The sequence below is a fragment of the Rosa chinensis genome, chromosome 2 (genome assembly GCF_002994745.2).
Source record: "Rosa chinensis cultivar Old Blush chromosome 2, RchiOBHm-V2, whole genome shotgun sequence".
In the NCBI taxonomy this organism is placed as follows: Eukaryota; Viridiplantae; Streptophyta; class Magnoliopsida; order Rosales; family Rosaceae; genus Rosa; species Rosa chinensis.
In genome coordinates, this window is record NC_037089.1 from 79,034,750 (window position 1) to 79,048,473 (window position 13,724).

The window sequence follows — 13,724 nt, forward strand, 5'->3', positions numbered from 1 at the left end:
TGAGACTCTCTATAATTTAAGACATTCCTTTTAAGTTATTTTATGTAATTTATAAATACATTTAAACTATTTAATCTTCATTTAAAAAATAATATAAATTCAAAACTAGCTAAAATAAAGAGCACTGATGCAGACATATTTCTAAAGTGGCTAGCTAAAATGACTTTTTAGCTACTTTGACTAAAAAATGGCTAGCATTGCTAAAGATGCTCTTTAGTAGTTAAGTGACTCTTCATTATAACTTTTAGCTATTTCGCTCCTAAATATAGAGAGCGAGATGAGACTTTTTATAATTTAAAACATTTATTTTGAGTTATTTTATGTAATTTATAAATACATTTAAATTATTTAATTTTCATTTAAAAAATAATATAAATTTAAAATTAACTAAAATATATAGCATTAGTACAGACGTATTTCTAAAGTGGCAAGTTAAAATGACTTTTTAGTTATTTTGGCTAAAAATTGACTCAAAAATGGCTAGCATTGCTAAAGATGCTTTGAGTTCAATATTAACTACCAGAGGCTTATATGTATGCGCAACAAACCACTAGTTCATGCATTTGGTAGCCATCAGACACAAAAAAAAAAATTAAAAAAATAAACAAAATTATTTGGTAGCCAAACAATACAGTATGCGAATTTACAATAAAAAATAATATGGAAAGCTTTGAACAAAATTAAGGTAGTAGAATTTACTCTTGGAACAGTATACTAAATATAGGGAGCGAATTTGAGTGTCATCGGAAAGGAAAATGGTTTCTTGGTCTTTCCCATGAACATGGGAAACTATATTTCCCACTAAACGTTTGGAAACACCGGGAAAGTAATCGCAAAATGTATTTTACTTTTCTTTCCGATATTTGGTTTATGCATGAATAGGAAAGTAGGTAACATCGATTTTTCAATAATATCCTTATTATCAAAACATAAACAATTCAAGATTCAAAAATTTCTTAGATAATTTGGTAATAATAATCATTAAAATATTATTTATAGTAGGTAATTAATGTACAATTAATGCAAGGAAAGTATGAGGGAAATTGAATCCCATGGGGTGTGGGAGGATCCATTTTCCCCCTATTTTCCTTTCATGCAGGAAAGTTGTTCATTTCCTTGGGTGTGCCAAACACAGGAAATGATCAACTTTTCTTTTTCAACATTTCTATTATGCGAACCAAACAGGCCTAAAATTTTACACTCTGATTTGGGCCTACTAGCAGGAACTCCACCGATTTAGAAGTCTGAAAAGCCCAAGTAATTGTTAGCCCAATATCACACTCCGACCCGAATCGGACGAATTGCTTCACAGAGAGAGAGAGAGAGAGAGAGAGAGAGAGAGAGTTATGGCGGGATTGCTCTCTCTCGTCAACAGGTTCAGCTCCAATTGTCCAAAGTTTGAATCTTTCTTATCTGGGCGTCATGTAGCTGGAAATTGTGTACTAAGCTGTTTGAATTTGTAAGCCTTTTCTCATCTGGGTCTTTGATTTTGGTTGTGATTCTGGTGTACAACTCTGCGTTCTTGCATATCGTGTTCAAGGATAGGATTTCTGTTATCTGGGCATGTTGGTGTAGTTGTGGTTATTGCAAATTGTGTTAAAGTTTAGAAATTTAATTTTTCGTTGTTTATGGACCTGTTTGAGTTTCATGTTAGTAGGTGATAAGTGTCTTTTTTATGTTTCCTTTGTTTGATACAGTTCCTATTTGAGAGAGGTGACATTGCAGGAGGAAAATGCACAGACAGCATTGGATACCAGTCGACCTCGCTGATCAGATGAATCCATTGGCAACTCCAAAACAACAGTTAAAACTGGAGATGATATAGAATCGTCAAAGAAAGCTATACCAGACAAGTTAGAGGAGAGGAAAAGAGAATTGGTTCGTTGCACGCCTTAAAATTCTTTCACATCTCGTTCATATTTTCAGACTGCGTGTGCACCTTTGTTATCTTTTTAATATTCTTTTGGTGGCTGAGAAGTTAACTTGTCACCTCAGAGTTCAAAGGAAGCGGTAGTTCAAGTTAACTTCTCCAGGTATACTACATCATCAAATTTAATTTGGGATATCCTGTGTCTATTTGAATGCATTTAAACATTACGATAGCGGGTGTAGTATCTTCTGAGTTTGTATTGTTTTCTGCATATTTTTGGTCTTGCACACATAAACCAAGAAGGTTTAGATGAAAATAACACCATTGGCTCAAAAACTATATAGAAGAAGGGGGAAAAGAAGAGTGGATTTCTGATTGAGTCCCAGATGGGGAAGAAAATTGTTGTCAAATTAAGGGAAGGTGTAAAATTATTCACAACTTGGTGTGTAGTAGCTTAGTTATGTGTTCCTCCATTCTTTTACGTCCAGAGTGATGTATAGTGTCTATTTTCACACCTAGGCCCAGTTTGGGAGTGCTTTTTAAACTGCTCCTGCTCCCAAAAGCACTTTCAAAGTTATCTGGGCTGTTTGCTAAACCCTTTTGGGGTAGCTTTTGGCCAAAGCGCTTAGCTGCAATTGATATATGTATTTTTCTATTGTGTTTTGGTTGCTAAGAAATTACATGCCTATGACTACTTGCTGCAATTAGAACACTTTAGGCTGGTTCCAGTAGGCCGGATAGAAAAGGATCTTTGAGGAAGCCAAGTGTGAGGAGGTTAATCATCTATGAGATAGGACTCAAGGTTGAGAGTCTCTTTGGCCGTTTGTTTTCAGGAGTGTAGAGATTGTTCTGAACTTCAGGCCGTACTTTATGATCGTAATGCAGGTGTGACTTAGTTTTTGGTTTTATGTTTTATTATTGAGTGCTATTTTTGTTAGTTGTAAATCAATTTGCTTGCTAGTTGTGCTTGGATATGACAAATACCATAGACACGGAAGCCATTCTACTGTGTTGTTATTCTTTTTGGTTGCTAAGAAATTACATGCATAAGACTTGCTGCAATTACATGTTTGTTATTGTCTTGCTGTATATGAAAATTATGTGTTTGAGGATCTGCATGAACCCTGCACTAGTGAGACCCTTGCCCACGTGGCTATTATTATTTTGTCTGTTTGTGTTTTTTTTTTTTGGTCATTTCCCATGTCTGGTATGGGAAGCTTCAAGCTTGCAATTTTGCAAGCGTTGAGGGCATCAGAGTTTTGTTACTTCAGAAGTTACAAGGTGATGCAGCTTATGTGATTATGGCATGAAAGAGAAGCTCTCCAAGATTTGAGTAGTGAGATGAAGTTGCTAAATAACAACTTTAAGCCAGTGATTTAGTGAGAAATTCCAAGAAAAGGCAATGCAGCTGATTCTTTGGTTCAAGAAAAGGAAATGCAGCTCATTCTTTGGTTCATTCTTGGTTCTGCTCTGAATTGTTGCGTTTCGTGTTCAAAGTTTGGATCCTTCTTATCTGGGCATGTAGCTGTAGTTGTGGTTATTGGATATTATGTACTAAGCTGTTCGAATTTGTAAGCCTTTTCTTATCAGGGTCTTTGATTTCTGTTGTGATTCTGGTGTTCAAGTCTGAATTCTAGCATATGTTGATGAAAATTAGGGTTTTTGTTATCTGGGCATGTGGGTGTAGTTGTGGTTATTGCAAATTGTGTTAAAGTTCTGGGGTTTTTCATTGTTTTTGGTCTTGGTTGAGTTTCATGTTAGTAGGTGATCAGTGCCTTTTTATGTTACCTTTGTTTGATAAAGTTCCTATTTGTACTTGTGGACAGGCCCAGCCGCCCAGTTGAGACAGGTGACATTGCAGGAGGAAAATGCTGCATATGAGAAGGCTATCTTGAACTGTGACAGTATCAAATTAACATAGAGAAGAAAATTGAGGAAGCAGATTTACTTAGCATGAAGTTAAAGGTGGGTTTCTAGGGTTTTTCAACTTCTATCTATATGATGCTGTTATACATGTAATTAGTCTTGTATAAGTTTCCATAAGGCTCAGAAACATGTATCTGGTTGGAATGCTTTCTTCTAGTGATTAGTAGTTTAAACTTTAACGAGATTTCTTTGTGATGTTGAGGATGTGATTTTTTAGTTAGTTTAAAAGCCATACTTGAAATGTTTCATTAGATGATTATTGGTATTAGCAGGAAGTGGAGGACTGAACGGAATTTGGGAGATGAACTGGAAAATGCACAAAAGACACTAAATGCCAGTCGATCTCGCAGATCAAATGGCAACTCCAAAACAATTGCTGAAACTGGAGATGGCATAGCATCATCGAAGAAAGCTATACTAGACAAGTTAGGGGAGGGGAAAATAGAATTTGTTGGTTGAATTTTTCCGTTGATCTTACAATTCTTTCCAAATCTTGTTCTATTTTCAGAGTGCATGTGCACTTGTGTTGTCTTTTTTTTTTTTGAAAGGGTTGTGTTGTCTATTTTAAATTCTTATGGTTGCTAAGAAGTTGTTTTATCATCTCAGTGTTCAATGGAAGTAGTAGTTCAAGATTTAGAGAAAAAATGGGGAGAAATTCAATGATAATGCACTGAGCCAGCCTTTTCCAGGTGTCCTACATCATCAAATTTGTTTGCCATATCCTGTGTCCATTTCAATGCATTTAAACATTATGATAACATTGTAGTATCTTCTGAGTTCGTATTTTTTTGTGCTTCTTATTAGTCTTGCGAGCATAAACCAAGAAGGTTAGAAGGTTTAGATGAAATAAGACAAGAGACTTTAAAAACATAAATACAGAAAGAGAGAAGAGAGGGGGTTGGAGTTCAGATTGAGCCCCTGATAGGGAGTATAGTTATTCAAAACTTGGTGTGTAGTGCATGGATGTGATGGTAGGGGACCTTTTCACGTGGCAGCTTAGTTGTGTGTGTGTGTGTGTTGCTTCGTCCTTTTTTGTCGGAGATAAACTATTAAACTACTCGGATCTAAGCATTTTTTTGTTGTGCAGCTCAAAGAGAGAAGATTCTGGATAAACAGTATCACAGCCTCATTGAGCAACTAGAAGCAAAACAGTTGTCTCTTACTTTCCACTTTCCAGTAACACTTGGATTTTCTTATTTATTCTATGTTGTCTCAATATTATCTCTCATCGTATATGGTAGAACATTACTTTTTTGTTTTCTCTTGTACTATATAGGCACAAGCAGAAGTCCTAGTTGGTGAAATTCATTTGAAAGAGATGCAGCTAGAAAGATTAAATGGATTGTGGAGGAAGCTCGAAAGCAGCAACAATGAGATCAGTGCTGCTAGAAATCGGTTTGGACAAAGTACATCTGAAAGAGACAATATCCTTGAAGCTCGTCACAAATATGCTTGTCGCCGAAGAGAGATTCAGCAGAGGCTCACGATGCTAAGGTCGACGTTTGTGGTTTACATTTTAGCTTTGCACATCTTCGTCTTCATCAGAATCTCATTTTGAAGAGTTTCTCCATGAATCCTACATTGCCGAATTCTGTTTCTGTGCCAAAATTTGATCTGTCTTGTATTGTGAAAACAGGAAAATATGTAAACAAGGGAGAGGACGGAAAATCTTTCGTTGTTTGAATATTGACAGTGTATGAAACATCTCATATATATAACCAAAGTGAATGAACAGCCCTATTTCCATGCCAAAATGTTGTTTGAGCTTGTGTGTTTTTTTGTAGCAGTCTAGGAGTTTATCACAGTTTGCTTAAAATAGTTTATCATTATTTCATGACTTAACAGTTAATATAGTCATTACTTTGATGGTTCATGTGTGATGGCCTAAATAAGAAAAGGGAACGTCAAAAAACACATCATTCTACTTTGGATTAGATATGGAAATCGGGACGTGTGGTCGAGGACTTGTTTAGCAAAAGGAGTTGAAAGAAATTACTCATATTTGTAAATTTGCATCACTTATTGATTATCAAACTGCTACATATTTTTAAGTCATCGATTGCAACAAGCTTTATATGTTTGGTCATTACCTAAACTCATAAAAACAACTTAAAGTAGTATCGGTTATGTAATCACTGAACACGTACTAACTCACCTAAACAATCTCTTGTAACCAACATCTGAATACAATGAAAAAAATTCCATAGCCAACTATCAAACACAATGACGACCTACTTTAGTATCCAACGACCATACTATTCTAATTCTAGGCTTAGAATTGCTCATGATCCAAACATGGATCGACATGGAAATTAGTCGTTTAGGCTTGCTAAAAGATCTACAAATCAGTCCTACAGAAGTGACAAAGCTCAATGTTTTCCAGGGTCTACTAGGCTCAATATGCAAACCGGCCGTCGGTCTGTTGCTCTTGCATTCCAGAAATGCCAGCTTGAAAAAGCCCCAACATAGAAAGAAAGAAAGAAGTACTGCTTCAATCTGAGTATGACGACGACGACGGTCGAGGTCGAGGTCGAGGTCGAGGCCGCCGACAGATCTATGAGCACGTTGTAAATGAGACGTACAAACTCGATCAGATGAATGGTCCTAACTGTTGATGAATGGTTCTAACTGTTTATGAATGGTCCTAACTGAGAGCATGAAAGCATGTTTTAAATTGCATGTTACCCTTGCAGCCATGGATTCCAGTTGGTCGGTGAATTCAATAATTCATCCATATTAAATGTATGTAGATATGATGCGAGGTCATCCTTATCTTCTCCACATATCACCATGTGCAAATCGTGCTTGCTTCAGTATTGGTTATAAATAGCATATGTGGAGCAAGAGTCTAACCACACAAACAAAGATCACTGAACTAGAGGGGATCTATCATCTCTACATTTCAGTCAGAAAATGTCTTTCCTATTACCACCCACTATTGCTCTGAAATCATCCCACCTCAATGCTTATGTGAACTATATCGATGATTCAGCTGCTTCCGCGACCTATGGCTTTCTCCAAGTCAACGGAGGGAATGTCTTCAGCCCGTTAGCAAAGTTCGAAGTCGTGACGGCCAATACTGGGACGGGACTAGTACACATAAGATGCTCACATAATAAAAAGTTCGTGCGATGGAGAACTCAGCATCAGGGGTACCTTTCTCCGGAGGCTGATGAACCAGAGGAGGACCAATCCATATGGTCGTGTACACTGTTTCAGCCTCAAGTAGCTGAAGATGGCGACCCCAAGAAAGTCCTGTTGTTCCATGTCGGATCAAAACAATATGCAAGAGCAATAAACGAAGGTGGAGTTACATACATGAGAACAGATGTCATTTGGAATAATCAGAGTACCTTTTATATCACTGACTTGGAGTCACTGGTGATATTGCCAAAGCATGTAGCCTTCAAAGCCAACAACGACCGTTACCTTCAGCATGCGGACAGTAATCAGCTCAGGTTCATGTCCACCGATAAGGGGATTCCTGAGTCGTGGTTCGAAGTGGACACAGATGGCGATGGAAGGGCGAGAATCAAGGTGTTCAACAGCCTGAGCAACAACCACCTGAGGTTCGGCGGCGCATCCTTCGGCAACGCTATTTTTGCTGACGGGAACTCCAACGGCTTCCCGGCTCCCACTTTGTTTTTGCCAGTCAAGGTCGATAGTAGTACGGTCGCTCTCAAATGCTTAGGCAACAACAGATTTTGCACCCGACACACCGGTTCCATACAAGACGGTCTGAGCGCGAACGAAACTAGTACCAGCATTTCAAACTCGGCACGGTTCAGGCTGGAAGAGCTTGTTCTCTCAAGGAGAATCTACAATACCAATTTTGACCTTGCCAATGCCATAATCTACGGCGAGACCCCGATCACCATGGCCACTGCAAACGCCAGCAACAATAGCTCAGTAGACAACACTGTGGAATTCAAGTTCGCGTACACGGAGAGTAAGAGCAGCACATGGAGCTCCAGCCACTCGTGGATGGTGGGCGTGAGTGTCACCGTCAGCTTAAATATTCCATTCGGACTCGGCGGTGTTGAAACTACATATTACGGGGAGTATAACGGATCCTATGAATGGGGAGAAACAATTACAACCGAAAACACATTGGAGACTACCTACACCGCCACTGTGCCAGCAAACACTTCTATATCTGTGAGCCTGATGTCAACCAAGGGATATTGCGATGTGCCTTACTCTTATTATCAGCGAGACGTGCTTTATAACGGTGAAACCGTTGTCTATAAGAAGGATGATGGGCTGTACACGGGAATAAATTCATACAACTTCCACTACGTGGTTACAACTCTGAGACAGCCAGAATCTAGAGCTGATTTGTCTACCAGAGAGCAAAAGTTGCCGGACCCATCCGTCGACCCGTCCAAACAAGAAATTGTACCTATGCCTGTACCATCTGCATCAACCACCAGAGTGCAAAACGTGACCTCGACCACCACCCCGGACCAAGAGTTGTCAAAGCTGGGATTAGAAGATGCAGTAGCTCGATCTGCCATGAAACCCTAGCTTTGATTAAGCAGAAGAGTGACGGTTGTGGGTAGCATCCAGAAACCCTCACGAGACATACTCGTCCTGTAATGACTCAAATCTATCTACGGGTTTAAAGGCTTGTTGCATATGCTCAATGCAATCGAGTGTCCTGCGAAAGTGGAATTTATCTCTCTGCTTTTTCAAGTCTTTCGCTTTATAAAATCATATAACCTATGTTATATGTATAAATAACATAGGCATAGGTTAAATGTGTGTGCGCGTTTGTGTGTGTGTTTGTTTAAGGAATAAAAATTATATTTACTAGCTCCGGGAGGAATTAGTATTAATTTGCAAATGCCACTATTCCACATGATTATTATATCACAATTATTTTATCAAAGATGGTTGTGATCTTTAAATACTTACCATATATCGATATACAATCTTGGAACTAATCTTTTGAAGTACAAAATCGAAAACGAACCTATAATTAAGAAGATGATCTTTCATGCATGTTCTACATGCATTGTTGAGTATGAATGCACCTATATAATGTTCTACACTGTGCAGCAATTCTTAACCAGCAAGAATTTCTGATGAAAAGCCAACACCAGCAACAGATGATCTTGATCTAAAGGTTGGTAGAATATCTGAAGATTAGAATGCCAACAGTGTATGCATGCATGCTTAAATCAGTTTGACCACTTCAGTTTTGAGGGTTTGTTGGCCGGAGGAAAATAGAGCGACAAATATGTTCTTCCTTCATTTACCACAAACCTTTCCTATTTTAAAGCAACCAGCAGGCCGACAGGTAAATAATAGCTCAGCCCCAACAGATTTAGAAGTCTGAAAAGCCCAAGTAATTGTTAGCCCAATATCACACTCCGACCCGAATCGGACGAATTGCTTCACAGAGAGAGAGAGAGAGAGAGAGAGAGAGAGAGAGAGAGTTATGGCGGGATTGCTCTCTCTCGTCAACAGGTTCAGCTCCAATTGTCCAAAGTTTGAATCTTTCTTATCTGGGCGTCATGTAGCTGGAAATTGTGTACTAAGCTGTTTGAATTTGTAAGCCTTTTCTCATCTGGGTCTTTGATTTTGGTTGTGATTCTGGTGTACAACTCTGCGTTCTTGCATATCGTGTTCAAGGATAGGATTTCTGTTATCTGGGCATGTTGGTGTAGTTGTGGTTATTGCAAATTGTGTTAAAGTTTAGAAATTTAATTTTTCGTTGTTTATGGACCTGTTTGAGTTTCATGTTAGTAGGTGATAAGTGTCTTTTTTATGTTTCCTTTGTTTGATACAGTTCCTATTTGAGAGAGGTGACATTGCAGGAGGAAAATGCACAGACAGCATTGGATACCAGTCGACCTCGCTGATCAGATGAATCCATTGGCAACTCCAAAACAACAGTTAAAACTGGAGATGATATAGAATCGTCAAAGAAAGCTATACCAGACAAGTTAGAGGAGAGGAAAAGAGAATTGGTTCGTTGCACGCCTTAAAATTCTTTCACATCTCGTTCATATTTTCAGACTGCGTGTGCACCTTTGTTATCTTTTTAATATTCTTTTGGTGGCTGAGAAGTTAACTTGTCACCTCAGAGTTCAAAGGAAGCGGTAGTTCAAGTTAACTTCTCCAGGTATACTACATCATCAAATTTAATTTGGGATATCCTGTGTCTATTTGAATGCATTTAAACATTACGATAGCGGGTGTAGTATCTTCTGAGTTTGTATTGTTTTCTGCATATTTTTGGTCTTGCACACATAAACCAAGAAGGTTTAGATGAAAATAACACCATTGGCTCAAAAAATATATAGAAGAAGGGGGAAAAGAAGAGTGGATTTCTGATTGAGTCCCAGATGGGGAAGAAAATTGTTGTCAAATTAAGGGAAGGTGTAAAATTATTCACAACTTGGTGTGTAGTAGCTTAGTTATGTGTTCCTCCATTCTTTTACGTCCAGAGTGATGTATAGTGTCTATTTTCACACCTAGGCCCAGTTTGGGAGTGCTTTTTAAACTGCTCCTGCTCCCAAAAGCACTTTCAAAGTTATCTGGGCTGTTTGCTAAACCCTTTTGGGGTAGCTTTTGGCCAAAGCGCTTAGCTGCAATTGATATATGTATTTTTCTATTGTGTTTTGGTTGCTAAGAAATTACATGCCTATGACTACTTGCTGCAATTAGAACACTTTAGGCTGGTTCCGGTAGGCCGGATAGAAAAGGATCTTTGAGGAAGCCAAGTGTGAGGAGGTTAATCATCTATGAGATAGGACTCAAGGTTGAGAGTCTCTTTGGCCGTTTGTTTTCAGGAGTGTAGAGATTGTTCTGAACTTCAGGCCGTACTTTATGATCGTAATGCAGGTGTGACTTAGTTTTTGGTTTTATGTTTTATTATTGAGTGCTATTTTTGTTAGTTGTAAATCAATTTGCTTGCTAGTTGTGCTTGGATATGACAAATACCATAGACACAGAAGCCATTCTATTGTGTTGTTATTCTTTTTGGTTGCTAAGAAATTACATGCATAAGACTTGCTGCAATTACATGTTTGTTATTGTCTTGCTGTATATGAAATTTTTTTTTTTGAAAGGGTATATGAAAATTATGTGTTTGAGGATCTGCATTAACCCTGCACTAGTGATAGCCAAGTGTATATGAAAATTATGTGTTTGAGGATCTGCATGAACCCTGCACTAGTGAGAGCCTTGCACACGTGACTATTATTATTTTGTTTGTTTGTGTTTTTTTTTTTGGTCATTTCCCATGTCTGGTATGGGAAGCTTCAAGCTTGCAATTTTGCAAGCGTTGAGGGCATCAGAGTTTTGTTACTTCAGAAGTTACAAGGTGATGCAGCTTATGTGATTATGGCATGAAAGAGAAGCTCTCCAAGATTTGAGTAGTGAGATGAAGTTGCTAAATAACAACTTTAAGCCAGTGATTTAGTGAAAAATTCCAAGAAAAGGCAATGCAGCTGATTCTTTGGTTCAAGAAAAGGAAATGCAGCTCATTCTTTGGTTCATTCTTGGTTCTGCTCTGAATTGTTGCGTTTCGTGTTCAAAGTTTGGATCCTTCTTATCTGGGCATGTAGCTGTAGTTGTGGTTATTGGATATTATGTACTAAGCTGTTCGAATTTGTAAGCTTTTTCTTATCAGGGTCTTTGATTTTGGTTGTGATTCTGGTGTTCAAGTCTGAATTCTAGCATATGTTGATGAAAATTAGGGTTTTTGTTATCTGGGCATGTGGGTGTAGTTGTGGTTATTGCAAATTGCGTTAAAGTTCTGGGGTTTTTCATTGTTTTTGGTCCTGGTTGAGTTTCATGTTAGTAGGTGATCAGTGCCTTTTTTATGTTACCTTTGTTTGATAAAGTTCCTATTTGTACTTGTGGACAGGCCCAGCCGCCCAGTTGAGAGAGGTGACTTTTCTGGAGGAAAATGCTGCATATGAGAAGGCTATCTCGAAGTGTGACAGTATCAAATTAACATAGAGAAGAAAATTGAGGAAGCAGATTTACTTAGCATGAAGTTAAAGGTTGGTTTCTAGGGTTTTTCAACTTCTATCTATATGATGCTGTTATACATGTAATTAGTCTTGTATAAGTTTCCATAAGGCTCAGAAACATGTATCTGATTGGAATGCTTTCTTCTAGTGATTAGTAGTTTAGACTTTAACGAGATTTCTTTGTGATATTGAGGATGTGATTTTTTAGTTAGTTTAAAAGCCATACTTGAAATGCTTCATTAGATGATTATTGGTATTAGCTGGAAGTGGAGGACTGAACGGAATTTGGGAGATGAACTGGAAAATGCACAAAAGACACTGAATGCCAGTCGATCTCGCAGATCAAATGGCAACTCCAAAACAACTGCTGAAACTGGAGATGACACAGCATCATCGAAGAAAGCTATACTAGACAAGTTAGGGGAGGGGAAAATAGAATTTGTTGGTTGAATTTTTCCGTTAATCTTACAATTCTTTCCAAATCTTGTTCTATTTTCAGAGTGTGTGTTGTCTTTTTTTTGAATGGGTTGTGTTGTCTATTTTAATTTCTTATGGTTGCTAAGAAGTTGTTTTATCATCTCAGAGTTCAATGGAAGTAGTAGTTCAAGATTTAGAGAAAAAATGGGGAGAAGTTCAAGATAATGCACTGAGCCAGCCTTTTCCAGGTATCCTACATCATCAAATTTGTTTGCCATATCCTGTGTCCATTTCAATGCATTTAAACATTATGATAACTGTGTAGTATCTTCTGAGTTCGTATTTTTTTGTGCTTCTTATTAGTCTTGCGAGCATAAACCAAGAAGGTTAGAAGGTTTAGATGAAATAAGACAAGAGGGTTTAAAAATAAATACAGAAAGAGAGAAGAGAGGGGGTTGGAGTTCAGATTGAGCCCCTGATAGGGAGTAAAGTTATTCAAAACTTGGTATGTATTGCATGGATGTGATGGTAGGGGACCTTTTCACGTGGCAGCTTAGTTGTGTGTGTGTGTGTTGCTTCATCCTTTTTTGCCGGAGATAAACTATTAAACTACTCGGATCTAAGCATTTTTTGTTGTGCAGCTCAAAGAGAGAAGATTCTGGATAAACAGTATCATAGCCTCATTGAGCAACTAGAAGCAAAACAGGTGTCTCTTACTTTCCAGTAACACTTGGATTTTCTTATTTATTCTATGTTGTCTCAATATTATCTCTCATCGTATATGGTAGAACATTACTTGTTTGTTTTCTCTTGTACTATATAGGCACAAGCAGAAGTCCTAGTTGGTGAAATTCATTTGAAAGAGATGCAGCTGGAAAGATTAAATGGATTGTGGAGGAAGCTCGAAAGCAGCAACAATGAGATCAGTGCTGCTAGAAATCGGTTTGGACAAAGTACATCTGAAAGAGACAATATCCTTGAAGCTCGTCACAAATAGGCTCATGATGCTAAGGTCGACGTTTGTGCTTTACATTTTAGCTTTGCACATCTTAGTCTTCATCAGAATCTCATTTTGAAGAGTTTTTCCATGAATCCTACATTGCCAAATTCTGTTTCTGTGCCAAAATTTGATCTGTCTTGTATTGTGAAAACAGGAAAATATGTAAACAAGGGGGAGGACGGAAAATCTTTCGTTGTTTGAATATTGACAGTGTATGAAACATCTCATATATATAACCAAAGTGAATGAACAGCCCTATTTCCATGACAAAATGTTGTTGAGCTTGTGTGTTTCTTTGGAGCAGTCTAGGAGTTTATTACAGTTTGCTTAAAATAGTTTATCATTATTTCATGACTTAACAGTTAATATAGTCATTACTTTGATGGTTCATGTGTGATGGCCTAAATAAGAAAAGGGAATGTCAAAAAACACATCATTAGAGTAGGGTGGAGTTTGGATTGGATAGGGAAATGGAGACGTGTGGTCAAGGACTTGTTTAACAAAAGGAGTTGAAAGAAATTAC

The 13,724-nt window shown here is 37.9% G+C and overlaps 2 protein-coding genes across 4 annotated transcripts in view; both read left to right on the plus strand.

The window, feature by feature from the left end:
- LOC112184548 overlaps window positions 1-13,724 on the plus strand; it is a 43,277-nt gene that overhangs the window by 8,708 nt on the left and 20,845 nt on the right. The gene's annotated exons all lie outside the window — the stretch shown is intronic.
- LOC112184550 lies at window positions 1,296-13,473 on the plus strand. Its single transcript, XM_024322814.2, has 6 exons — window positions 1,296-1,459; window positions 1,698-2,033; window positions 3,697-3,835; window positions 12,368-12,449; window positions 12,843-12,907; window positions 13,025-13,473. The coding sequence occupies exons 3-6, from the start codon at window positions 3,824-3,826 to the stop codon at window positions 13,196-13,198; spliced, it is 333 nt and encodes a 110-aa protein (XP_024178582.1). The 5' UTR covers window positions 1,296-1,459; window positions 1,698-2,033; window positions 3,697-3,823; the 3' UTR covers window positions 13,199-13,473.

What these genes read in the sequence shown, in the direction of transcription:
- LOC112184550 (XM_024322814.2), top strand. An exon ending in ACTGAGCCAGCCTTTTCCAG is followed by an intron (nt 12,450 to 12,842) that starts GTATCCTACATC and finishes TTTGTTGTGCAG; the next exon opens with CTCAAAGAGAGAAGATTCTG. An exon ending in AGCAACTAGAAGCAAAACAG is followed by an intron (nt 12,908 to 13,024) that starts GTGTCTCTTACT and finishes TGTACTATATAG; the next exon opens with GCACAAGCAGAAGTCCTAGT.